Below are 26700 nucleotides of genomic sequence, written 5' to 3' on the forward strand. Positions count from 1 at the left end.
ACCTTGGGTCTCTTCCCCTGTCCACCAAGAACATCATGTGACCTTTGCCCAAGGATGCCTTTCTCCAAGTTTCCCTCTTCATTCCCGGGTCCCATTCGAAATCCATTCCGAAAAGTCTCCCCAGCCTGGTTTAGGGCTGGCATCCCGCCCCCACCCCAGCCCAAGAAGACTGTTGCTGTAGCTAGAAATCCCAAATTTAAGGTGTAGCTCAACCTTTGACCACTAGAGGTCTCCGGGAAAGCATTGACCCGTATAACCCTGTTTATCATCCTAACCGTAGACTTGTTGCACAGCCGGGCGAGCCCGCTCTGCTGGAGGCCGCCTCCTGACGATCGCCAACCAGCCCTGGCTCGTCGTGGCGCCAGCCTCGCAGGGAGATGGGCCAGGCGGTGGCTGACCATCACCCCGGGCTGGCTTTTAAAGTCACGATTCAATCCACACAGTCTAGGGGGTTACCTCTGGATCCCCCACCTCTTGGCCGAGCAAGTAGGGGGACAGCCCCAGGTGGGCTTCTGACTGTCACCCTGCCCAGGACTAGCCAAGGTCCGGGTGTTCAGAGTCACCTGGCATCCAGGTCCCTAAGCAGGCCGGGATCTGCCTCCCTGCTTTGCCCCCACGTCCCATTCTTTCCTAATGCTCCCTACCACTCCCCTCTTTTTGCCTAAACCCTGCCCTGTGGAAGGACATTAGGGTTCCATTGACAGCCCGCCCTGTTTTCATCCGTGTAGTATCTTTCTAGAAAAATAGTCTCGTCTAGCTGTAAGAGAAAAGGGGGGAAAAAAATGGAGGGGGTGGGGGCGCCGAGGGGGAGCCAGAAAGGAAATAGCCAGGTTGAGTTCCCAGTTTTTATCAAGCAATTCGCTCACCAATGAAAGCAAGCTGCAGTGGCCGATTCGAGCCACATGCGGTAGTGTGTAGCAATTAGTAGATAAAATGCTGACTAAAGTGCTAAAACATGAAATATTATTGTAGCCAAGGTCAAAAATGCTTCAGTTGCCTTTTGCAATTTGGAGGAGGGGAGGCCCAGAGGTGAGCGGAGAGATTGGCAGTTTCGAAATGGACGCCTTCTTTCTTCAAACTGTACTTTTTTTTTTTTTTTTTTTTTTTTTTTTATGATCCTGTTTATTATAGCCCGAGCTGCCTAATTATGTCACTGCTGGGTTTTGCAGCCAACTTAATCCTCCTGATCCTTTATGGAACGATTCACACACTCTGAATAATGTGTCTCTGTCCCCCCAACCCCTTGAGGCCCAGGGAATGATTTTTTTTTTTTAAATTTTTTAAACCTTTTAAATACATCAGGTAACTTAGTTGAATTGGGAGCTCATAAAGCAGCAGGAATATAGATGTGTGGGTGGAGGTTACTGTGTTTCAGTACAAGGGAAGGGGAAAAGAAACAGAAATAGTGGCTGATGTAAACATATACTGCTCCGCCCTCCTCCTCTTATGCCCAGCCAGTCCCAGCTACAAGCCTTTTTATAGATAAATAAAGCAGTTGCTTTCATGATTATAACTGTCTTGAATGGATTGTCTTCTTACAACATTCAATCTGTTTATGAGTATTTACTTTACATTAGCCCAGGGACCCTGCACTGCAGGAGTTTGCCTCTATTCCCATGGGTGTCGGTGTCTCCAGTCTTACATCTGCTTTGTGATTGATGGAGCCTGAATCCACGTTATTACTCTCTCACAAGCAGAAATCAAACAGGCTATTAACTACATTACTTCAAAGAACTGTTTCAATACAATCTCCTTATCTTAATTGAAACTTTCTTTGTATGGATAGTTGCTCCACAGATAATTTACAGGTGTCTATCAAACATCACATTAAAGAGGTAAAACAGAGATGTTTTTTTGAGGGGGAGGGGGCACTACTACTGTGATCTGTGATTTTTAAAAGCCCTTCTCGGTATTGGATAGAGCATTGATTTAGTAGATTTATTATGTTCATGGGATTGGGGCTCATGGTGCTGGAGAGAGGGGGAGAGATTCACTTTTGAGATTTAGCATGGATCTGATGATAAAAATGCAAATATTCAGTAATATTCTGAGCTAGGTTTGGGAAACCTTATCAGGGAAATTAAGCAATGGCAGCCTAGTGTACTGCCTACCTTCAAGAGACACAGAAGAAGGGTTCTAATTAGGTGAAGTCATTTACAGACACTTAAAGACTTACAGTACCCAAGACTACCCAAGTTGCTCAAATGCTGTGGAAAGCTGTGTGTTTTTAAGAGAGGTTTAATACACAATCCAGGGATGCCCTCAGGCACTGTGTCGAGGTTTCCTGCATAAATGCAGCCGCCTTGGTCAGGCAGGAAACTGACTCACAGTTGATCTCAAAGAAAATCTTGTCAAAATACAGCAACTCAAGTTTTTTAATATATCATCTCTTGAATTGGATGTATATATTTACACTAACAGAACAGAGGCTAACAGAAGCCCCGAGGCATCTCATGAATATTTTTTAAATATGTAAAACGCCCTTCAGTCAAGTCCATTCATATGTTAAAAATGAACAAAATGGGTTATTCTAATCAAATGTCTGCAGTGTGCACCATAAAGTTACAAAGAGGGTGAGAGGGCTGTAATTTCTCTCTCTAACCCATGTTTATGAAATGTTAAGATCAGATGAAATTTCAAGCAAGATAATTAAGGAGTGATGTGCAAGTCATAATTTGGCTAATGCAAAAGATGGGAGACTCTAAATTGGTACACTGTCCTCCCCCACGGTGCAGAGTTGGGATATTACTTTAAATTATTAAAATAGCTTTTCGACAGCTTCCAGAATACGGGCTTTTTGGCATGGGCTTTTATTACTTATTGTAATTGGAGGAACTGCCATTTTCTTCCGTTTATCTCTGTGTGTATAGAAACAAGATAGATCTTGCCTTTTTATGACTTCTCCACGTTCTGAATCAAAAATGTGGTTTAGATAATGTTAAGTGCCCTAATTCTTACTGCAGCGGAGGCAGACGTTATGGAAAAAAAGCGTCAAAACACACACAGAGGGTCCTTCCACCGCCAGATCACCGAAGACGAGAGGCATTTGTGCTCTGCTGGGTGTATTAACTTCAGCCATGTGAATATAATTTTCATTAAAGTAATCCTGTCTCAACTCGATGCTGCGAGTAGAGGTGAAACGTTGCGAAAGCGTTAAAAATAGCTTGCTAGTAATTTCAACATCCTGTAATTTTATCGCGGATCGAGTTTCAACTGTCGTACTATACAAACCTTATCCCCCATATAGTACATGTTTACTTTTTTAGCCTGCCAGACCCACTCTGGAAAGATTGGTGCCAATATAATAAAATCGCTGGGGGGGGGTGGGGGGGTGCTGGAAAGAGTGGGAGGAGAGCCGGGAAGGGGTGGGGGAAGCGAGTACACCATTTTACATCAACGCTGCGAAAATGCAAGCGAGCCAGGCTGAGGACCGGCAGCTGGGTCTCAGCGAGCGAGGGCTTTGCAGTCTCTGCCTGCTCCTTGTTCTGTCGCTCTTAAGTTTCTCTGTTTGCATAATAGCCGTGCATGCAAACCGCGCAATGCTCCAGGGCTCCAGAACAATAAATATACACATTTAAAACCTTTATTGTCTTACAGTGCATAGCCCCCCCCTCCCGCCCTCGTTTTCAACAGTGTAATTTCTGATGATATTTAACTAGTTTGCAAATGGATTATTTTTTCAGTTTCAAACTATTACCGAGAAAGCTCCCCCTCCCGTTTTTTTTTGGGGGGGGGCAGGGGGAGGACTGGGGGTGGGGTAGGAGTCGGTATATTATTCCTGTAGCGCCGGGTTATATAAACACATTATCATTTGAGAGAGCCCTTGGCGTCCATCAGCATGGTAAACACGTACGAGTGTATATACTTCAAAATTAAAGAATGCACACGCAGAACCCGGAGCCCGAATTCATATTCCGAGCAGACTCGCGGCTCGCATGTATTGATTTATCATGCACGGTTTATTGTTCCTCTCCCTAAATGCAGTTGCTGTCCGTTCAATATTGTTGCAAAATCACGAGACGTGTGTGCACTGCTCACTTGTCTTTCTGCTCTTCTTCTTCCTTTTTTTTCCTGCTGAGTATTTTTTTTTGCGAAGCGAACAAATGCATTAATATTTATGTGTTTATATAATCGATAACCCACTTTTCCTTTCCGTGTAAATAGGCATCAGAAGATAATTTAACAGATTAGTTCTCTCAAACATGGCAGTGAGGAAGCGTAATTTAACTATCAAACAAATCTACATGTCTAATAACAGCAAATCTGCTAAGGAGCATTAGAAAGAGGAGCGGCGCCCCGGAATCTCTGCAGGAAATGTTCTTTATATTAGACATATACAAGCAGGTCCTGTCAGATGCACAAAGCAGCTCGAGAGACTTGGTCTGCTTCAAAAATCTCAGCCGACGTTACCCGCAGATATGGGCCACTGGGAGAAAAAGATACACTCATTACTTGGTTTTAGGGTGGGTTTTATTTTTTTTTACGTCTGTCTATCTGTTTTTTGCCTTGATCAATTTGCTTCCCGCCGAGGTCGGACCTAGCCCTTCTCTCTATTTCGAATTTGATCAATCCATCTTTGGCAGCAAACCCACATCTTTTTCACAGGGGCTAAAAATTGAGTCTTCGCAGAAATATTAGGATATATTTTCAATCATTTTGGTGCTGAGGGGGAGGCGAGAGCTTAGTTTTATATTGAGACATCACGCCGGCTGTAAGCAGAGAATGCTTTTCCCTGCCAGGACCTGATGCAATCCATTCAAGCCAACAAGTTTGGAGAGAATGTTGAGTTCAATCAATTCAGAACGTCGAGATGGAGCCCAACTCACTCCAGGTATTTCGCTCTCCTCCGCTCCTGCGGTCCCGGCGGCCCCCGGCACCCCCCAGCCCCCCAGCTCACCCACCCCCCTACACCCCCCCACACCCCCCACAAACTTTTCACCAAACTTTTACCCTCTGCATCCCCCCAAAATCATTTTTATTGTTTAAAAAAAAAAAATCCCTGCGCTGATCATACCTACATAATGTAATTTTATCGCCTCATATGGGGAGCTGGGGAGGGGGGTGGTGGATACCCGGAGGGCTTTTTTTTTTTTTTAAGGGAGGCAAAAAATTAGTGGGGTTTGTAATATTTTTTTCACCCAGCGTTCTATCTGTGGGCCGGTCTGTATTGAGAGTCTGGCTGTCTTGTGTGTGCCTGGGAATAGATATTTGTGCTTGATGGCTACATTATTTACGTGGTGTTTTTTTTTCTCTCCCCCCCCCCTCCCTCCTGCAGTGGGTCGGCTCACCGTGTGGATTGCACGGACCTTATATTTTCTATAAGGCTTTTCAATTCCACCTTGAAGGCAAACCAAGAATCTTGTCCCTTGGCGACTTTTTCTTTGTAAGATGTACGCCAAAGGATCCGATTTGCATAGCGGAGCTCCAGCTGTTGTGGGAAGAAAGGACCAGCCGGCAACTTTTATCCAGCTCGAAACTTTATTTCCTCCCCGAAGACACTCCCCAGGGCAGAAATAGCGACCATGGCGAGGTGGTAAACCTATCTCTCTCTCTCTTCCTTCTTTATTATCCACCCCCCTCCAGTAATGCGTATTATAAGGCAAGCTGGAAAATACTGTATTCAGTTCTGCGGCGAGCAGGATCCGCTCGTTTTTTTAAAGGGGTAGCGCCACTAACTGGGGCTAGAGTATTTTACCATTGTCAGAGTTTGGCTGTCAGCTTTACAAAGACCGTCCAACTGCTGATTTTAGTCAAGATCAAATAACTTGTCGAGAAGGGTTTTGTTCCAGGGTGTGTGTGTGTGTGTGTGTGTGTGTGTGTGTGTGTGTGTGTGTGTGTGTGTGTGGTTGTGTGTGTGTGTTGGTTTTGCTACCTCCGCTTGAAGATTAATATCCCATGCCTTAATATATACATTTTTTTTTTTTTTTTGCTTTTAAAAAAATTTTTACCTTCGTGCCTGGCTCCTAGGCTGGATGGATTTCTTTTGGTGGGTTTTGATACTGTTCACGTTTTTTTTTTTCTTTTAAGTATTTGATATGTTTAAGAGGGCGGAAATTACGAAACGGAGGCAGAATGAGATCAAAAGCGATTGAGTTGGCAAAGACGTGTTGACTGAAGTGATAAATGACAGGTACTGGGATAATACATTCAAATAACTTGCGCATCTGCCCGGGCGGATTTCAAAGCGGTCGTGTAACCGGCACAAACACGTTCGGCATTAAGAACTCTCTCGCGCCCACTCCCCCCTCCTCCCGGAACCATTTGATGTTCTGGTTTCCAGTGACTCCACGCGAAGTGGACGTCTTCCAGTGCGGGGTGTGGGGCCGGGTGCAGGGGCCTCTGCGGTGCGGCGCGGGGCTGCGCTCGGGGTGGACGCGGGAGTGGACCCGCCGCGGCCACCCGGCCACCTCCCTCGGGCTCTGTCACTGCGGGTGTGACCGCAGCTCTCCGGGCTCCCCGGGTCCGAGGGCCGAGCTCGGTGGCGCCGTCTTTCCCCCCCTCCCACACACACACCCCCGGGAACTATTTTGGGGAGCCTGCTCCCAGGGCGCGGCGGGAGGGAGGGCCACGGCCCCCTGGCCAGGCTTTGTGTCTCCCGAGACAGAGCAAGGGTAATCAAACTGAGACTTTTGAGGGCGGCTAGCTCGACTTCAGGCTCGCCGAGCTTTCGAGGTAGGTCTGTTGTTAAATGAATGGTTCGGTGCGGAACTCCTCGGGGGCCCTGGAGCTGCCAGCCCGGGCAGAAATTCCTGGAGCTGATGGAGTTGATTGCACTTTTGGCCTCGCTAGCTCACTCCCTCTCCCCCGGATCGAATTACCCCTCAGTGGTCCGCGGCCGGTTAATTAAGGGAGTTCGTCAGAACCTCGGCCCAGGAATCTGCCTTTTCGGAAATAAGCTCCGCCCTCCTCCTCCTCCTTCTCCTCCTCCTCCTCCTCCTCGCACACACCCCTCCCCCGCCCTCCCCACAGCCCCGGGTTTAAGCATTCGGTTTCCCGGCTCCGCCTGCAGCCTGACTAAGGTGGTGTGTAGATGCAGAGTGGGACCCCTGCAGCCCACCAACAGGTTGAGCGCCTTCCCCCGGGCTCAGGCCCCTCCCCCGACCCAACTTTCCTGCGCAGCTGTCTTCCTTCTCCCTCCCCCTTCCTGATTTCTTATTATTTGCTTTTCAAATTTATTACTTCAACATGGCCTGTGATCTGGAGAAGGGAAGGATTAAATATCCAGAAAAGAGCTGGTGCCTAACAGACTTCGGACTAAACCCAGGAGGAAATCATTCAGTGTTTTATGGGATATTTGTGGTCACTCTTTTTTTTTTTTAATTGAAATTGGAATATTTGTTTAAAAGACCCCGAGTTGACCCCACTAGGTCCTGTTTAATTTCTGTTGATGTAACTAAATGGCGAATTCTGGTTTAAGAATAAAAACCACAGATGATCCCATCTGTCTTTCAGAACTGTTGACAATGAATAGATACGTTTTTAAACACACGATCTCTTTTTAATTGTTCCTTATGGGGAGTTGTAATGATCTAGGCATTTCGTATCTACTGTATGAGCCATACCTCAGAAAATTAATCTTGCCATTTAAAAGTAAACTCTAGGGGGTTTGTGGAGAGAGGGCGGCTCTATTTATAATCCTCAGCTGCTTATACATAGTCTAATATTATGCATGATTTGTTTTTTAATGCTAACACGGCTGGTAATTAGCTGTATGATTATACTTGTATATTTCATTAGGACTTTGGCTGATGTCATTGTGAGTTATTCAGCCATATTAAAACAATTTTCAATTGAGATAATGACACGCCTCAAAATTATGCAAATGGAAGCTGCATTGTGCAAAATAATTATGACAAAATGGAAAGCAGGTAGAAAGTTTCCCAGTGCAGGATCGGTTTTCCACCCCGGTGATGTCATTTCCCCCCTGGCCTAAGTCAGACGTTAGCCGAGCAGCAGCAGCAGCCAGGCTCCCGGGGAGGAGAGTCAGAGACCAGCATTTACTGCAGGCGCCTAGAGGGGGCAACAGGGCCTCTCATTAAGAAATTTGCTTTGTTTTCGCCTACTCCATTAACTTGTTTATATACATTGAAATGGTTTTTATTATTGATTTTAAATAGTTTTGAAGGATGCCTTTGCCGTTGGTAACTGCCGGGGAATGTTTTCTTGGTGTTCAAGAGCATTTAATCAGCCAGTAGAGTTTATTTTAAGTAACCAAATGGAGGTTAATAATTTCTTGATGGAGCTGACATCAGCATCTGTCTCAAAAGGACAACCAGGACTCGGTACTCTCTGTTGAAAAGAGTCATTCTGCCTTTTTTTTTTTTTCTGATTTCTTGAAATGTGAAGACGTCAGTTCTAAAAGCAGGAACATGATCATTGTGCGAGTTTAGAAATAGCGTCCCTGTGTGGTTCACTGCGATTTGCAGAAGATTTTTTTTTTTTAAATTCCACATAGATCTTCGCAATCACTGCAGGGTACTGGGTGACGCAGGACTGTGCCTACCCATTTCATAGATGGGGACAGGGACATGCCAAGGTCACGCGGTCTGTCGGATGAAGCCAGAGTCACCCAGTCCTTCTTAAACTTTAAGCTTGCCTCCTCCAATAAGACCTATTCTTGAAAGTCTAGAAGCAGTCCCTTGTTCGTTTAGAACAGAGACTACTCAATCAGCTCTCAAAGGTCAGATATTCAGATTTAAAAATATTTTATTCTATGTGGTCCAGGTAATCCTAGCCGATGTTATATACAATATATTTTCATAGTTATTAATAATTAGCTACTGATTGGTTTCCAGGGTGATGGTGACAACACACATGTGTATTACTGCCATAAGACATTTTCAGTTCTGGTAGCTTGCACTGAGGAAAGGCATTTGAGGCTGGGGAAAAGGATCAGTAGATAAAGCATTTACTGGACAAGTGTGAGGACCTGAGTTCGAATCCTCAGAACCCATGTAAGCTGGAAGCAGTAATTCTACCGCTCCTGTGATGAGAGAGTACACAGTAGTAAGCAACAAAACAGAGCCTGTCTTACATGAGGTAGAAGTCTGCGACTAACGCTTGAGGTTGTTTCTTGACCTCTGCAAGCATGCTATGGCATACTAGTACCCTGCACACACACACACACACACACACACACACACACACAACACAAAGAGGAAGCACATTTCGATTCTGCAACTTAGTCTCAGTTTGACCTTAAGTAACTCTAAGTATCTGAGTCTCAATTTCTTCTCCCACAAAATGGGAATAACAGCAAGAACAACTGAATGATTTGGGAGATTGAGAGACATTATATAGGGAAATGCTCTAGATATCACAAAATACTTAAAACAAAAGGACTTCAGATAAGAATATTATAAACATTCTCATTCTGTAAACAATAACAAATCATAATGACTTAGGTGTTTATGTGGATTTCTTTGGACCTAATCATGATGCTGTCTTAAATCAGCCTGAGAGTAAACAGCAGGGCCATGTGCCAGGAGGTAGTGTCTTTGGTAATCACCTGCAATTGCCACATGTGACCAGTAGTTTTTCAGAGGAGGACAGGGCAAAGTAGGTGGGTAATTGGTTCTGTTACTGGGCAACTTCTGATCATGCTCATTCTCAAACTGCCAACTACTTAATCTATTGGCAGTTGGCTTTCAAAATGCGTGCATGTGCAGGCTTGGGTTTTACATGAAGGTTTGTTGATGGCCTGGAACTAGGAATGGAGAAGGTTAAGCTAATGATGTCATTGAATCAAGACCAAGCATGCCTGGGTGTTTGAGACACTAGCTTGCATTCAGGATTTCTAACAGTATTCAGTTGTCACCATCCAGGATAAACCATAAGTGGTGATCCACTTAGAAATTGCTTCAAAGGCACATGTTCTACTGAAAGCAGATTAGGACAGTTGGAGTTAGAGCCAAGACTTTGAAGTGTAAACATTTTCAACAGTCTCGCTCTGGTGATAGAATCTTGGGCAATTACTGGAGCATTCTGTGCCTCAATATCTTCCTCCGTAAATGGGCATGCAGCATTTACTCCTAGGATTGTTTCAAGGACTAAATGAGCTACTACATGGAAAGTACATACAACCCAAGTTGATGATAGGTCAATGAAGATTGGCTGTGATCGTTATCGTGAATATTGGTATTGCTTTTCTCATTGGAATTTGGGGCATTAGTGGGGACTCTTCTCTGTGAGATGGTAACTCCTGGTTTACTTTGCTAAAATCCCTGGTGATTCTGGTTCCTTCCACTCAAGCTATCTTTCCTCTCTGTGTTGGGTTTCACTGCGTCGTCAGAGCAGAAGGCTTCTTAAGAGCTTGCATTTTGCTACTGAAAAATGTGGCCAACTGGACCAGCCACATTTTTTTCAAAAGATTACCTGATTTGATCGTATCTGGGGTTAAGCAGATGCACTGTGGAATCTAGATGGTTCTGGCTTCGGCTTGTTTTGCCGTAGCCCTCAGTCTTGGTCTGTGTCCATAGCTGAGTTTCAGAGAGTGCAGAGTTTTGTCGACTGTTGCCTGATCTCGCTGTTCTTAAACGATGTTCTGTCTTACCTGAGCCTCATTTTCTTGATCTGTACAGTGGAATTGGTGATCTAGATTCTACTGAGGAAATCAGAGATGATGATTAAAAGGGCTCCCTAGGACAGAGCCTCTGAAAACTCAGCCACTGATGGCTGTGGTTACTCTGGCTACTATCTATTAGTCATTCTTTAAAACTAAGTGAAGGGACATCTCTGACCATATACAGAACAAGGAGAAGAACTAATACATTGTGTGGAGGCCACTCACTGGACTGTGATAAGGGTCAGCCAGCTAAACTGGAGGGTCAAATCTGGCCCACAGACATTTTATAAATAAAGTTTATTGGAATGTAGCCAAATTCATTTATTTATATAGTATCTGAAGTTCTTCGGCAGAACAACACAGCTGATACTTTTGATGGTTACCATATGATCAACATAGTGGAAATATTTGTTGTTAGGCCTGATCCTTTACAGAAAATGTTTGCTGACCTCTGGCCCATAAGGTCATTGGTGTGGAAGATGGAATATTTCTATTCTTCAGTGCTGAGAATTAAACTCAGGACATCACACTTGTTAAACATGTGCTCTTCCTATGAGCTATATCCCCAGACACTATTCTTCTTTTCCTACTTAGCTTGGGACAATTATGTCTCATATTATAAGACATAATGAAATATTAGTATTATGTCATTATCATTTACATGCATGAAACTTTTTAAATATTGAGTCTAGGACATTAATTTTGTGAATAAGTAAGATTTATATTAAAGTATATTTTGAATGGCTAAGATCCAGACTCCAGGCAATGTAAACATTAACTAGCTTGTGTTCATCAAAAAACTACTTGTTGAGTGTTGACCATGTAGGAGGTGAAGGGGTAATGGAAAAGAAACTTGGCAAGTTGGTCCTTTTTCTCCAGAAGCTGACCAATCTTAATAACAAAGTGAGGTCGACATGGATAAAGATGCACAATCTCAGTCGAGGATGCCCTACAACATGAGTAAATTTGAAAACATATTATCCATGTGAACTAGTGTATACTGAGCACTTAGGCACAGACAGAGAGGTGAAAAGGCATGGGCCCTTTGGGGGAACTCACAAATTACCCCACCCTGATTGCCGGAGGCCAGTCAAAGAAATACCAGACTTTCCAGCCTTGGTCCTGAGTTGAAGTTGAGATGAGCTAAGGTCTCTTTATGTTTCATGATCCTTCTGGAAAAGTGGAAAGCAGTCTTCCTCTTTGGATTCTCGTTTGCCAGACACTCATTTACAGAACACCTACTGTGTACTGGAGCTAGAGATATACATTTACAGAACACCCACTGTGTGCCAGAGCCTGTTCTATCCTGGGACATGAGCCTTCTCAAGAGCCTGTGGGCTAATGGTGTTTCACATCTTGCCTGTGCTTGGCACGTCTTGGGTTCTTTCTCTTTGCATGATAATAAATAAACTATCAGCATCCTCCTTTTCCTTGTATTTCACTGAGTTCGCTTCCTCTGCCATGCTCTGTTCACCTGTGAGTCCCTCGGTGGCATTCAGCACCATTCAGTGGGTGTAGAATGACTAAGCAATAAAATTACAATACTTTTTTGGGGCTGAAAAGATGGCTCAGTGGTTAAGATCCTACACTTACCTTACAAAGAACCTCACTAGGTAGCTCATGGCCAACTGTGTCTCCGAATCTAGGAGATGTGAAACTCTCTTCTGGCCCCCGAGCATATATAAATACACATAGACAAATTAATCTAAACTTAAAAAAATATTTTTAAAATACGCTTTCTGGGCCTGGAGAAATGGCTCAGCCGTTCAGGGTGATTACTCCTCTTGCAGATGACCCGAGTTTGACTCCCAGCATCCACATCAGATGTCTCACAACTGTGTGTGACTCCAGCTCCAGAGGATCTGATACCCTCTTCTACCTCAGTGGGCTCCTGCACACATGTGATGCATGTATACTCACGCGGGCTCACACATAAAAACATAAATAACAAATAACCAAGGAAATCTTTTAAAGAACAAGTTCCTTTTTGCTAGCAGCCTGGTCCATTGATGGGTCACTTGACCTGTGGGCATACCTCAATACCCAATCACATACTTTTCCCTTTTCTATTAAAACTCATAGCCACATCATCCCTACAGATGCCAAATAAGTGAATGGGGGTTCGTAGTCACACTCACCGAAGAAATAAGCAAGTCTTTGATACTGAGAGCTCATCCTGGCACCGCTATGACTGCCTCTCTGGGTGCTTTTCTGATCTTCACAAATCATTGAAATTGGAGACTTTGCAGTGGCAAACTGTAATAACTAGACTTCTGGAGAGAAGAGTCAAGCGTCATCCGAGTGCTGTTAGCAATTCACAAAAGAGCGTGTTTTTCAGGTGGATGACCTTAACTAAGCCATGTGTTTAATAGTGACTCCACACTGTAAGCAATTAATACCTCTCTTGACATTTAAACTGTCAGGCCCATACTCGGGAAATGTTATTTTTATGAAATACAAGAGTCCATGCATGTAAATACTTGGTTATTAATTATTAATAAAGCATGCCATTGTTCATAGTGGCATCTGGTAACATACAACTCCGGCTCATTTATCAAAGTCTAGTTTTAACCAATATCTAGCATATAATTGCTTGAATCAAATGTATTCGCTTGTCATTTTTTATAGCAGGACCCTTGGATATTTGCCATCATCCACTCAGAATAATATTGTAACTAATGATTACTTGTTGGCTTTGCTTTTAAGGATATTTAAAACAAATTTATCGATCGTTGGCTAAGAAACTCATTCGCCTCTAAGAGATGTGGTCATGGATCCTTTGTTTCTGGAAGAATCTGTCCTCAAGTCCTTGTGGACTTTCTCAGGGTGTACTGTAATCCGCATGGTGTTCACGTAGAACAGAAAGTAGGCCTTGGCTCCCAGAGTGCGTCCATGCAAATCCCAGACCCTGAGCGTGGTATTGACCACACATTTCAAAATGTGTGGATCCAAGGAGATAGCTCAGTTAGCAAAATGTCTGCCATGCAAACGTGAGGGCCTGTGTTAGGATACCCAGCACCCGGGTAAAAGGCGTGTCTGTCATCACAGTGCTGGGGCAGGGGGTGAACACAGGGTGAATCCCTAGAGTTCATTGGCCAGCTCTTCAATCTAACTGTTGGCCTACAGATTCAGTGAAAGACCACCCCCAACCCCGCTGTCTCAAAAAGTAAGGTGGAGGGTGATTGAGGAGGACATTTACATTCAACATTTGACCTACACACTCATGTGGACACATTCACAAACACTCACACACAGAAGTACAAACACCCACATACACCTGTATATGTGCCATATAAACCCACTGAGAGAAATATACAGATTCATTCATTCATTAAAAGAGGGCTCTAAAGTCATGCTGATGACATTTACCTCATGCCAGATGTGTGTCCCCAGTGTGAAAAATGGAGACTTGACACTATCATTCAGACAAGGATGTAGCTGGATGACATGGATTTTCTACAAACTCTTTGTGGCTATATAGGTACATCAGCCTACATTGTCATGCACACAGGACCATCAAGTTCACACCCCCTTTTAATCCTTGCACCCTAGTGAGAAACAAACAAACAAACAAACAAAAACCCAGCAGAGGCCACATGTTGCTAGCCAACCTATTGACCCCTCCCCCATCTTTCTTTCTTATGACTCCCAGCAAACCCAGCCTAGGAAACGCCAATGCTCCACTGTTCAGTTCCAAGCCTATGTGTGGCATAAACATTAAACTCTTGTCTTTGCGAATAATAGGCTTTGCTTTCTACACCCTCAAGCATGTTGAGCTACTGTGCAAGCTGGAAAATAAAAATGTTCTAATTGTGTCTTTTAAATAAGCATAGGAATGAATTAATTAGACCATATTTTGTCTTTAGTTGCCTAGTTACACAGTAGCATCCCTGAGCACCAGGAAGATAAATTGCCTCTTTTCGTGCTGTATGTCCCTTAATCATAATTACTGTATTGCTTCGGAGAGTAAAGCATACATAGATTTTTTGCATTTTTTATTAATAGTCCAAAATATGCATATGATCTATAAAGTATATGCTGCTCAACCTGCTTTATATGCTTTCATGTGGGAAGAAGTTTTATTGTGGCGGTAACATTTGCATTAGTTGCTCAAAGATGTAGTTCTGGGAAATACATAATTGAAATGTTTTTGAATTGCTTTTTCTGGCCTTTTCAATCTTATTCAAAATAATATGCCTCTGGTCCCGGAGTAGTCACTCACATTTGATTTAACATCTTGCTTTGCACTGTATTCGTGGCGCTGTTTTAACCCCTGCAGAGTCCAGATGATTTCCTGGGTGTCATTGTGTCTGGGGGGCTCGCACTCTAAGGGTCTTAGGACATGAAGGGATTTGATGGGCACCCCCATTCTCCAACCACCGCCCCCGTGTCTGTTACCCTCGGCATACTTTCTTATTTTTTTGTTGGGGGTGTTAGGGTTTGCACAAGCCTGAGCTGGACAGCCTCGTGTGCTTGGCTTCTGGGGTCTGGTAAGACATGGTGTTGTTACTGGAATTTGGGTTTCTATCCCCGGCTACCCGCTAGGCTACTTCCAACCTCCTCCAAGGAAGGCAACAAGAAAGGGGAAGATTAATACAGATATTGAACAATGGGAGAGTCTGGCTTAAGATCCAATACACGCTCGGTAAATGTATGTGAAAACTGACCCCATTGTTCTGTTGTGTTTGTAAAGCAAGTAAATTATTTACAGATACTTGCTAATTAAAGCACATTTAACCAGGACAAAAGAACACAGACTAGCTGGAGACAAAGAGCTGAGTGCAAAGATTTCAGCCGCACTAATTCTGTGTATTCTTAAGGGAGAAAGACATTTATATATACTTTTTCATCTTACATTCATTTCTTTGTTTTGTGAGTGATGGTAAGTGGCTGTGCATGCCATGGGGGCACATGTGGGAGACAGAGGACAACTTTTAGGAGTCGGTTCTCTCCTTCCACCATGTGGGTCCTGAGGATTGAACTTAGCTTGTCAGACTTCTCAGCAAGTGCCTTGACTCACTGAGGCAGTCATCTTGCTGGCTTGAGAAACAGGTTGGAGAACGGTCTTTATAGAGGGTGGGGAAAAGAGGACAGGATACAGAATCTCAATCAGAAGATGGCTAAGGTCTAGGGTGCTCGTGGACAACACATGAGTGTGAATGTTAGGAGAGTAGAAGACATTAAGTGCCCTCACCAGCTCCAAATGGTGATTATGTGAGGTTGTAGATGATAATTAATATTTTTACATGGTATCCATGCATGCATCACATTGTTACCTTCTACACCCTAAGTACATAATTTATTGTGCCAACTATACTTTAATGAATCTAGAGACATTAACAGTGAAAAATAATATATATGCCAATGCATGCTTGTGTAAGCGTGAATGCACATGTATGTCTTCCTGGCCTCTATGAAGAAGGCTTATGTGCTACAGAGGTGACGGGCCAAGTTCTCATCCTCTTGCCTGTGAGCTGGGCTCACCATAAACTTCCTAAGGAATGTCACACACAAGTGGTTTTGACAGAATCGTGAGTTCTCCTTGGTCCAACCTTGACTTGCCATTATCTGACTGGAATTCAGCTCAGAGAGCCGTCGGGAGAAAAACAAATTAGCCATAACCTGTAGGAGAAAATGAATGTATTCTTGTACTTTCCAAAATGATGGGTTTAGCTCCTGGTCTTTTGAGTAGATGGCTTCCTAACTTTAGTCAAGTCCACCTTGGATCTTGGTATTGTGTCTCCAAATGGCAGACCAATGAAAACAGCGGAGAGAAAGTTAATGTTCTCTCAGCCCTTCTCTACTTAGGGTGATTGATGGCTGTCCATTGGTCAGGCAGGTTCTCTGGCTCTGCTGCCATCAACAAATGTGTCTGGGCTTAGGCATGACTAGTCCTAGGTCTGTTGGCATTACTGATTGCCAAGGTTCTGTAAGACAAAGACTCACGTCTGATGTCTCTGGAGAGTGAGTCCAGCTTCAGACAGAAAGATACAGAGTACACAGTAAGAACTGGCAAGCCACAGAGGTAAAACTTGAACCCAGCTCCCCCAGGTACCAAAGGCTGATCTCTGGCCTTGGTGAAGGTTCGGTTCTCTTGAAGTTGGGCACCAGAGAATGTAGCGAAGTGGAAGTGTTCCCAGGTATGCGCACAGGCTAGGGTCACTCCAGTGGCTGGTGCCCCACAAAGCCATAACTTTCATAAAATCACTAATGGAGGGTGTAGACTTTATGGGGATGGGAAGCCTCTGACCTGTGGGCTGGTGACTTCACAGAATCCAGGCTTGATATTCGGGACAGACCTTACCCTCATTTCCACCATCTGTCCTGAAGCCTAGAGGGCCCTCGGTTAAAGCCTGACAAAAGTTTGCCAAAAGGTGGCGATTTTGGTGCCAGATGGAATTGGCATTTCTACCAGCGTTTGGAACCAAGGCACAGTTTCATTCCTTCAGAAACATGAACATGTGCCTGTGTGTTGTGCTCTGTACTAAAGCTTTGACAGTGAGCACAATGGCTGTACACAGAAGGTTTCCGTCTTCACAGACATCACTTCCTTATGTGAGGAAGAAGGCAAGACGCAACTTCATTGGTTTATCCAAATTCTCCACCAATCTTAACCTTGGAATGACATCCATGCTTCTTTCTAGAATGCTCTCTCTCTTTCTCCTTCTCTTCTTTCCTCTCCTCTCCTCTCCTCTCCTCTCCTCTCCTCTCCTCTCCTCTTCTCTTCTCTTCTCTTCTCTTTCTTCCCTTCCCTTCCCTTCTCTCCTCCACTCACCTCCCCTCTTCTTTTCTCTACTCTGTGTGCTCAGTTCCGGCCTTCTCTACTCCAGATCCATCCACCAAGTCTCCCCTACAGTGTTGGCCTAACTGTTGTGTGGTGGTGCCTAGGTAGTCACCTGTCTACCATACATAGACTAACTCACTTAATTATCACAGGGATTCTTCAAGGTTTGGAGTATTTTGATTCTTCCATACTTATGAAAATGGAGCAATGAAATGGGGACTAAGTGGGGAAGTAATTTGTCCAAATTCACATAAAGGCAGGCCTTAGACCCAAGACTGAACCCCAGGCTCTCCCTGATTCTCTCAAAGATAGTGAGGAAGCAATTTTATTATTTCACTGTGAGTCCTTATAACTTGAGGATAAACTAAGAACTCCAAATATTGGAGACTTTATTAAACACTGACCTGGTATTTCTTTGAACCCCTAGAAATCGGTAGTTATATTGGTGGCTGATTGATACCCATATGAGTCTAGGGTAATGTCATGTGCTGTATAATAGAATTTAAATGCTCCTTAGACCCCATCTGGGGTCCAATGTCACAGGAGAGGAGTCTCAGCCTCCGTCCCCCCCTGAGTGTCTTCCGAGTGTGTCTGCCAGCGCAGACTCAGGGTGGGAAACCAGGCCCTCCAGGAGCATCCAGGCAGCTAGAGAGTGCATGTGTGGTTCATAAAACTACCCTAAATCAAGGAGTAGTCCTGTGGCACAGTCAGAATGATAAAGGGAAAATAGAGGATCCTGTGACATGGGTGAGTAGCCATCTTAGAAAGGTCTGCCAAGGTATTGTGGGAGAAATCACTTCTGAACTGAGGTATAATGAGATTTCAAGGTGAAGACTGAGACGTTTCTTGCCAAGGAAAGGCAGGAGGGGTGTTCCTATAAGATGGTGGGAAAGGACCTGACCTTATGAATCCAGTGACCCAGTTATCAATACTACAGATGCCCTGTGGAGACATCTGTTCTTCATCCAGACCCCTATAAAATGTCTTTAGGCAGACTACAGTGTGTGGCTGTGGCAATGATGGAAAGCTAGGGCCCAGACACCAAAATCTGTCCCATTGCCTGTTTGTTTTGTTTTTCTTCAAATCAATAAAGTTTTATTAGTACATACCGTGCCCTGGTGTTTACAAAGGTCTCTTTACAAAGGTCTCTTTACACTATAGTGGCAGTGTAGTTATGACAGAGACTTACCAAGACTAAAATATTTGGTACCTGATCCTTTCCTGATAATGCTTGCCAAATTCTGGTCTAAAATAATGTTATCAAAGTTAATCTTAAAACTCCCTGCTGACAGTTTTATATGCAACCTTTTGTTTACATCTCACAACAGAAAGACTATGAAGGAGGTTTTCATGTCATGTCTATTTTGCAAAAGGATAATTTGAGCACTCATATGAATGCTCCAGATCTCTAACCCCATCCATCAAGAAAATGACAGGACTGAGCGGGACCTTGAGGTTTTTTGTTTTGTTTTGTTTTGTTTTATTCCAAGGTCTAGATGGAGAAGACTTGCTCTATTCTGGCTACAAGTAGGAAATGGAGGCACCAGAGAGGGTGGGTGCTCCAGTGAGCTGAGGCTTCACTATGGCAGCAACTGTACACAAACAGACCACATCTTTCCATCTTCCATCCCAAAGCCACTTCCTCCGAGAAGCCTTCCGTGGTTATCTTGAAGAAAGGGACCTATGGAGCCCCCACACATAGGTGCTCACCAGGCCAGCAGGGACATCAGTCAGTGAAGGCAGACAGATGTGAGGGACAATATGATGTTTAGTGGGGAACTGGGAACTGTATGACTCGTTTGAGACATGGCACGAGACCACCACTCCTAGGGCCCTACCTGTTGCGGCAAGGCTCAAATTTACCAAATCTTCAGTTTTTCCAGAAAAGCTAGAAACCCAGATTTCTGTGTGATTTTTCATTGGCCGTTCAACCCACTTTTTTGACACACTCTCTGGGCCAAACAAAACACAACCTTTAGCCTCGATGTGACCCATGGACTGCCACCCTGCAGTGTCTAGAGCTTCTAATAATGTTATCAGATTTGGCTCATTTTCTGTAATCAAATCAGAAGGAACCTGTTGGTTTAAAGGGGGCAGCAGAAAGAAAGGAGGGGATGGAATGGCCAGCTAGATCAAAGCCCTTTCCATTCTCTGTAGCTAGCTTTCCGAGTCTGGAGGTGAAGGCAGGGATAACGGAGAACAGTGGAGTGCTGTACAGCGAGTCTAACTTGTCCCTGACACCTACTCTGAAGCCACAGAAGGATGCGGGGATTGTGGGGTGGAGAGAAATTTGGGAAAATGAACAGCTGGACATTGGGTATCCTAGAGACATCAGTGAGAAAAGGTTGGTGGCAGAAGGACCTCTCAAAATACTAAGGCTTTGGTGGGTAGAGATTTGTGAGAGATACCATGAAAGGGGCAAGTTGAGGCAGAAGGAAAGCCACAGGCAAGGAACAGCATGGCTGGGTTTGAGCTACATTTGGTAAGAGAACTTGAAGCCTAGTGGGTAGGCTAGAAACCAGGTAGACTGAGGCCAGGCTTTCTAGGGTCCAGTGTGTCATTTGGACTTAAAACTGAAGGCAGTGGTGATTAATAATTCCACATGTGTGTGTTCTTATTGGAGGTTAAAATACAAACCCTCAGTGTGGACTCCTGATAATACAGCGTGAATATTTACTGTGCTGTCCTGGCCAACTGGTCTCATGTCTTTGGCATCTGAGTTTCTTCACTGAGAAATGGGTAAATGGAACTCAACTGGGAGTATCAAATAAAATCCACAGGGGCATCAGGACCCAACTGGAACCTGGGCTTATCCTAGCCCTTTGGCAACTGTTGGGTTACACCCTGCTCTTCCTAGTCCTTGACTAATGCTAACTTATCCTGGCTTTTTGAAGTCGCCATGGCATTAGACAACCTGCTAACAGCCCCTTAATAAGTAATTTATTGGTTGAGTCACTGGGCTATTGTTTGAGAAACAATAACTGAGTAAACAAGGACGCTCAACCGGCTAAGCTTCCCAGGTCTCCATCTATCCCCAGAGACCATTACAAGCGAGGTTCAAAGGTTTTGATCTACGCTTGAGATTTCTGGATTCTGAAGTGGGCGCGCTCAGATCCATTCTGTTCTGGCCAATGGAAGTATTAAGGGACTTTAGTGAGCCTCTCCGCAACAGCCATAACAAAATGCCATGAGACCAGAGGGTGACGGAGTCAAGGGACAAAACCTGTGTCCCAGAGCTTCCTCTTCAGTGTGCCAAAGTCCATACCTGAGGCTTCGCACATGCCATCCCCTACCCCCGTTTCATGGTGCAGCCACCAGGAAGCCTGGTGTCTGCTGAGTGTGTAACACGCATTTACTTTAAATATATCCACATTTACTCCGTTTAAAACAAGGCTCTGACAATCCCTGCTTCTTCTTCTTCTTCTTCTTTTTAAGATTTATTTATTTTTTATGTGTACTGGTGTTTGGCCTGTGTGTGTATCTGTGTGAGGGTGTCAGGTTCCCTGGAAGTGGAGTTACAGACAGTTGTGAGCTGCCTTTGGGTGCTGGGAATTGAACCTGGGTCCTCTGAAAGAGCAGCCAGTGCTCTCAAGCCCTGAGCCATCTCGCCAGCCCAAATCCCTGCTTCTTAATTTGTTTAGTTCCTTTTCTGCCTGTTCCTCCTCCTCTTCCTCTCCTCTCTTCCTTTTTCTCCTCCTCCATTTCCTGCTTCTTCTCTTCTTCCTGCTTCTCTTCCTCATCTTCCTCCTCCTCTCTTTCTTCCTCTTCTTCCTCACTGTTCTCCTCCTCCTCTTCCCCTTCTTCCTGTCTTCCCCCTTCACTCTTTCCTCCACCTCCTCTCTCCGTGGTGGTGGGTGAAGGGCTGTACCCCACTCTAATCCTTTCCAAGACAGAAACACAGCACACAGGGGATGACTGTGGTCCAGCCAGACTGACTGGGGGCACCAGAGAAGGACACACTAAACCAGTGGTTCTCAACCTGTGGGAGGCAACCCTTGGGGGGGGGGGGAGGAGTCAAACAACCCTCACACAGGGGTCACCTAAGACCATCGGAAAACACGGGTATTTACATTATGATTCATAACAGTGGTAAAATTGCAGGTATGAAGTAGCAATGAAAATAATTTTATGGTTGTGCGGGTGTGGGGGGTGGGGGGGAAGGTGGGGGTCACTGCAACATAAGAAACTCTATTAAAGGGTCGCAGCATTAGGAAGGTTGAAAACCACTGGCCTAAAGGGAGACTAGCAGCTGGGACATTCAGTCCTTCTGCTTTGGGTTAATCCCACAGTGTGTATCAGGTTACTAGAATTCAGTTGAAAACACTGTTGTTCTGCTCCTCGTCAAATTATTCCAAAGCATGCGGGTTATAAATACCAAAAAAGTCATCAAATTTACTGTCTTAAGTGAAACTATCCACCCCACTTGTGTTTTGAGTGAATTTTCACTGTAATAGTTGAATTGCATTTTGTGTTCCTTAAAGTTGAATATGCCATCAGCAATAATGCATTAGGTTGTAAAATATCTATCCCAGACTCTAGGGGCAAGCAAAAAGAAGGTTCTGGTAAAGGGGGCTGAATATGTTTTTCTAATGCAAATTTTATGAGTCACATAAATGGTAATATCTTTTAAAATTATCAGTGGGCTCTGTTTCCTGTTTCTTTACAGTGCAGGTTCTGTCTCTTCACATTTTTGATGTTACTAAATCAGTAGTTTAATAGACAGCCAAGCAGTTATTCAAATCACTCCTAGCCTCAGGACTCCTTAAAAGGCCTCTCTGATTGGCAGAGTGAAAAGTATTCCCGCCATGCCAAAGTATGAAGATGCCTCAGTTGCCTTAACTTCTTTTTTCTTTCTTTCTTCCTTAAAAAAAAAAAAAAAAGCAAAACAAAACTTTCTTTTAGTGCTTGCCCATGTGCACTTGTATGCATGTGTGAGCATGTGTGAGCATGTGTGTGTGTGTGTGTGTGTGTGTGTGTGTGCATTGCCTGCCCCTCCCTTCTTTCTCTTTTAGCATGAAAGGCAATCTTGTCTAGAGTTTGGCCACAGCTTTTGCAGGGATGTGTTACACATGGCCTTACAGATCTCATGTGAAGCTGGCATGTTACTGGCTGTTCACCAGGGCCAGTGGTCTTTAGAAGATGATTTTTTATTCACAAACTAGAAAGGAGACAAAAGTCATGTGCCATAGAGGCCTCCTGTGGTAGCTAAGGGCATAATACAATATTGCTCTAGAGACGTATACCATTTCTATTCTAAGCTATAAGTCTTAAACTTCCATTTCATTAAACCTAATCAGTATTTGTTAGTATTATGAGGGTACCATTGAGGGGGACCAAGGGTAAGAATGAGATCAGCCCCCTTATCTCTGGTTACTTCTTTCATTGGCAACATTAGATTCCTTTGGCCCTCCCATCTTGAAATGTATGTTGGTGATACTGGGCAGTTCTTGGAAATGTCCATGGGTATCCCCTGATCCAGGATGTAAGCAGAGGCATGGAGTGTTCTTCTGTGGGCTTATCATCCGCTTAGCAGAAAGCAATCTCCTTTCTAGGCAGAGCTGAAACTGGAGTTGAGCACCTAGCTCCACAGATTTTATTCTGTTGTTGTATGATAGCATGCGGTGTGTCCCCTGTCACAGAGCTGGCCTTTGGTTATCTATTTCTCACGCAGCAAATGATTCCAGCTTTGGTGTCTTAGATAACACTTATTCTTCTCTAGGTCTGTGGGTCAGGGGCCTGGGAGGGGTTTACTTGGGCACCTCGGGGCACCCGGCACCCCCAGGATTGTTGACCTGGACTTCGAGCGGTCTCTTGCTACGGAATGGCACGTGGGTACCTCTTTCTATCCAGTCACGCAGTAGCAGGCTTCTTCAGCTTGCGTGGAGTAAGACAGGTCCAGAAGTGGCATCCCATCCCTCTGTGCTTAATTCTGCTGATCGGAACGAGAATTTATGTGTAATACATCCTAAAGTGGGTAGTTACACAAGAGTGTGGATACGGGAGAGTTGGGTCTTTGGGGACCTCTAAGTGACCCCCTATGACCACCAGCATCAGAATTGATCTTGGTAGTAGACAGCTGGTGTGCTGTGGGTTGGGTGGTGTTTTTTTTTTCTGTCCTGTTCTTTCAATTTCCTCCTTTACTCTTATTAGGCAGCCTCCTTGGGCAGTGTTCCCCTAAACCCCTCCTCCCTCTTGTAGACATGTAATTACAGATGACACACACACACACACACCAGACAGCAGATTGCTTTCATCTTTTAGGATTTGTTAGTCTTACAGCATGTCAACAAGCCATATTGAGTCTTAAAAAAAAAAAAAAAAGCACCTAATGTCTTGATCAATGAATTTGGGGGGCTTAGCTGGAAAGGGCATTGTATCTGATGTGGTTAATCTACTGAGAAGGGGAATGAGGGGCCCATCTCTGATATAAGCAGGCATCAAGGAGCATAAGAAATAGGAAATCTGTCTCCACCCCGCATGGTCATTGAGGCGGGGCATTAAATCAAGATGGTTCCGAAAGACAACTAAAAATCCAGAGAAGAGGGGTTGTTCCCTGGATTTGTGTTTCTGGAGAGCAAGATCATTAAGGACAGATGAGTGAATGGACCCTCTGGTGAGTGTCTCCTCCATGCCCCTCAACCTCGGTGTGCAAGTCAGAAAACCAGGAGGGCTGCTGTCCCCTAAATTGCATGGAAATTGGCGGTTCCATGGGGAGACTGACCTTTTCCTCTTTAAGGAATAATTCAAGGTGATTTTCATCAACACGTTCCCGACATACATAGGCACTAAATGTTTGAAGAAAAGGTTCCGTGAAGTAGATTTCTGACAATTAAAGTGTATATTATTTCATATATTTCATTTACTTATTTTGAGTCAGAGCTGTGTGTGTCACACACACCTGGGGGTCAGAGGACAATTTATGGGAGTCAGTTCACTCCTTCCACCACAGGGGTTCAGAAGATTGAACCCGGGTCCCCAAGTTTAAAGTCAGCAGGCATCTTAACCTACTAAGCCCCGATCTTGCAAGCCCCAGCGATGTTTATGACTGAAAAATGACTCATAAGGAAGTAGCCATGCAAAACCTAGAACGTAGATCAAATGGGCCTAGACCCAAACAAGAAACCTGCCTCAGCTGAAAAGCGCACAGGTAGGCTGGGTGCTTTCCTCGTGGTCCTCCTTTGAGTTTGACCATGCGCCACACACTTTTGTTCACTTTGTTCTGTCTACCAAGAACTTCTCTGATGACGACGACTCCATGTCCTCACCCTCGGCTCTCTCCCCTCTGCCTCCCACTGTCCCTCTTTCTAGTTCTCCTGCTTGAGATTCGATTTACCTTCTGGCTCTTTTGCCCTACTCCCCTCCGGCCCCACCCCGCCCCCCCAGTCCGCATACCCAGAGGTAACGGTGGGTACCCGAAGGACAGTAATCTTTGTGTCCTTCATTCCTGGGCCAAAGCCACCGTGGCTTTGACATAGTTGGTGTTCAGTGTTTGATGGATGAAAAAACATCGCTTAGGACTACTTGACATTAGTGGCACTTAGCGGAGGGCTGACTATTTCCTGTTCGCCCCTCCCACCACTAGACTGGTGTCCCCCGAGTCAGAGGCTTGCGCCCAGCTCTTTTCCTGGGTGGTGCGGCTTAGCACTGATGCTCGGAACTTCAAGGATGGACGTGCAGATGAGTCCTCTGAGAGGAGCCGACACCTCTTCGGGCAAGGGACAGGGAGGCTTGGCTGACCCTTTTCTGAAGGATGTATTTGTGTTTAGTCATCTTTTTTCGCTCCTTGGTTGATCCTCGCCCAGTCCTGGGTACAAAGCCGAGTCAGGGCAACACCCTGGCGTCAGCTGGAACTCAGTCAGGAAACTCTACAATAAAATCTCTTCTGACAGCATGGGATGAAGTTCATCTGGTGAACGTTTCCTTGCAGGAATGGTAACTCTTGAGTCCCCTTCTATGCCTGGGTTATGTGAATGTCCAGTAGAATTCATTCATTCACTCATTCACTCATTTTCTCAAGTTCCACCTGGAGTACACAGGGCATTGGGTGTGAGAAGCCGTTTGAGTTTGAACCCCACCTTTCAAAATTCACTTAGAAAAACTCAGGCTTTGTTCCTCAGTTATTACCATCTCCCTGAGGTCACCAGAGTTGAAACTAGCAGGTTATAGTTTCCCAGGTATGTTCTCTGTTCTAAACAGGAATAGAAATATCACCCACAGTGGTTGCAAATTGGCTCTTTCATTGACCCAGGCTTCTGCAAAAAATGCTCAATATTTTTCCAAACTGAGTTGAGGGGCTGTAATTGAAGGCCGGTTTGTTTATTCAGATACATCGCCAGTCTCTGGAAAACTAGGACTTACAAACACAAAGCTCTTTAAGTGTTCCAATGTAGGATAATTACATTATTACACAAAGCTGTGGGTCTCAGATTAAGCTCACTGCCATCATGCATGTATAAACAGGTGAGTGAGCAGAGTTAAAAAGTGTTTAACAAGAGGGAGCATGCCCAAATCGTGTGTGTGTGTGTGTGTGTGTGTGTGTGTGTGTGTGTGTGTGTGTGTGTTTAACCAGAGGAAACACAAGCAGGGGGATTTCCTTGACATCTACATGAAAGTTTTCTTTGGATCTAAGTCTTTCAGTGATTCTGTCTTTCTCATTAATGACAATAATATAGCAAGAGTCAATGCCAGCTAACCTGTGAGCTTTAATAAGTCAGGCGGCCTCTGCTTCCATACTCATATACTGATAGAGGCAAAGTTTCCTCCTCTGAGATTCTGTTTCGTTTTGAGCTAGGGGCTCAGAAAGCCCAGGCTGGCTTCAGATTTACTGTATGACCATAGGTGACCTTGAATTGCTGACCCTCCTGCCTCTCTGCCACCTGAGTGCTGGGATTATCTCTGTGGGTCTCCACGTCTGGTGGATGAAGTGCTGTCACAGAATTCAGGACTTCATGTACACCAGGCAAGTGTGCTACCAAATGGCCTGTATGACCAGCCCATTCCTTTGAGAGTTTTTGCAGTGTTGGTCCTGCTGAACTGTATATGTGACTAGAGTGAGGTCATGCATTGAGTTAAAACAAAACAAAACAAAAAACCACCACAAAACCAGAAGCTGTAAAAGTAATGGTTTTGAGTCATTCCCCATAATAAAAGATCTGGACTAGGTGGTGGTTGAATTTTGGAGTTAGTGTTACTGGTTAGCTTCAACAGAATGTTCTTACAGAAGGCAGGTAAGGCAGCAAATTGGCTAAGTTTTCACCACACAGGCATGAGGACCTGAGTTTAATTCCCAGTACCCACCACAAAGCTGCACCCATAATCTCAGTGCTGGGGAGAGAGAGAGAGAGAGAGGAGA

General features: G+C 44.6%; 1 protein-coding gene across 1 annotated transcript in view; it reads left to right on the forward strand.

Annotated features, from left to right (window-relative positions):
• The first annotated feature begins 4744 nt into the window (after positions 1–4744).
• Positions 4745–26700, forward strand: part of Arid5b (AT-rich interaction domain 5B) — a 180707-nt gene continuing 158751 nt past the window's right edge. The window contains exons 1-2 of the mRNA XM_028877205.2: positions 4745–4831; positions 5276–5530. Of these exons, the coding sequence (XP_028733038.1) occupies positions 4811–4831; positions 5276–5530 (276 nt within the window). The 5' untranslated portion in view covers positions 4745–4810. The remainder of the gene's footprint in view (positions 4832–5275; positions 5531–26700) is intronic.

This window comes from Peromyscus leucopus, chromosome 16_21 (assembly GCF_004664715.2).
Source record: "Peromyscus leucopus breed LL Stock chromosome 16_21, UCI_PerLeu_2.1, whole genome shotgun sequence".
NCBI lineage: Eukaryota > Metazoa > Chordata > Mammalia > Rodentia > Cricetidae > Peromyscus > Peromyscus leucopus.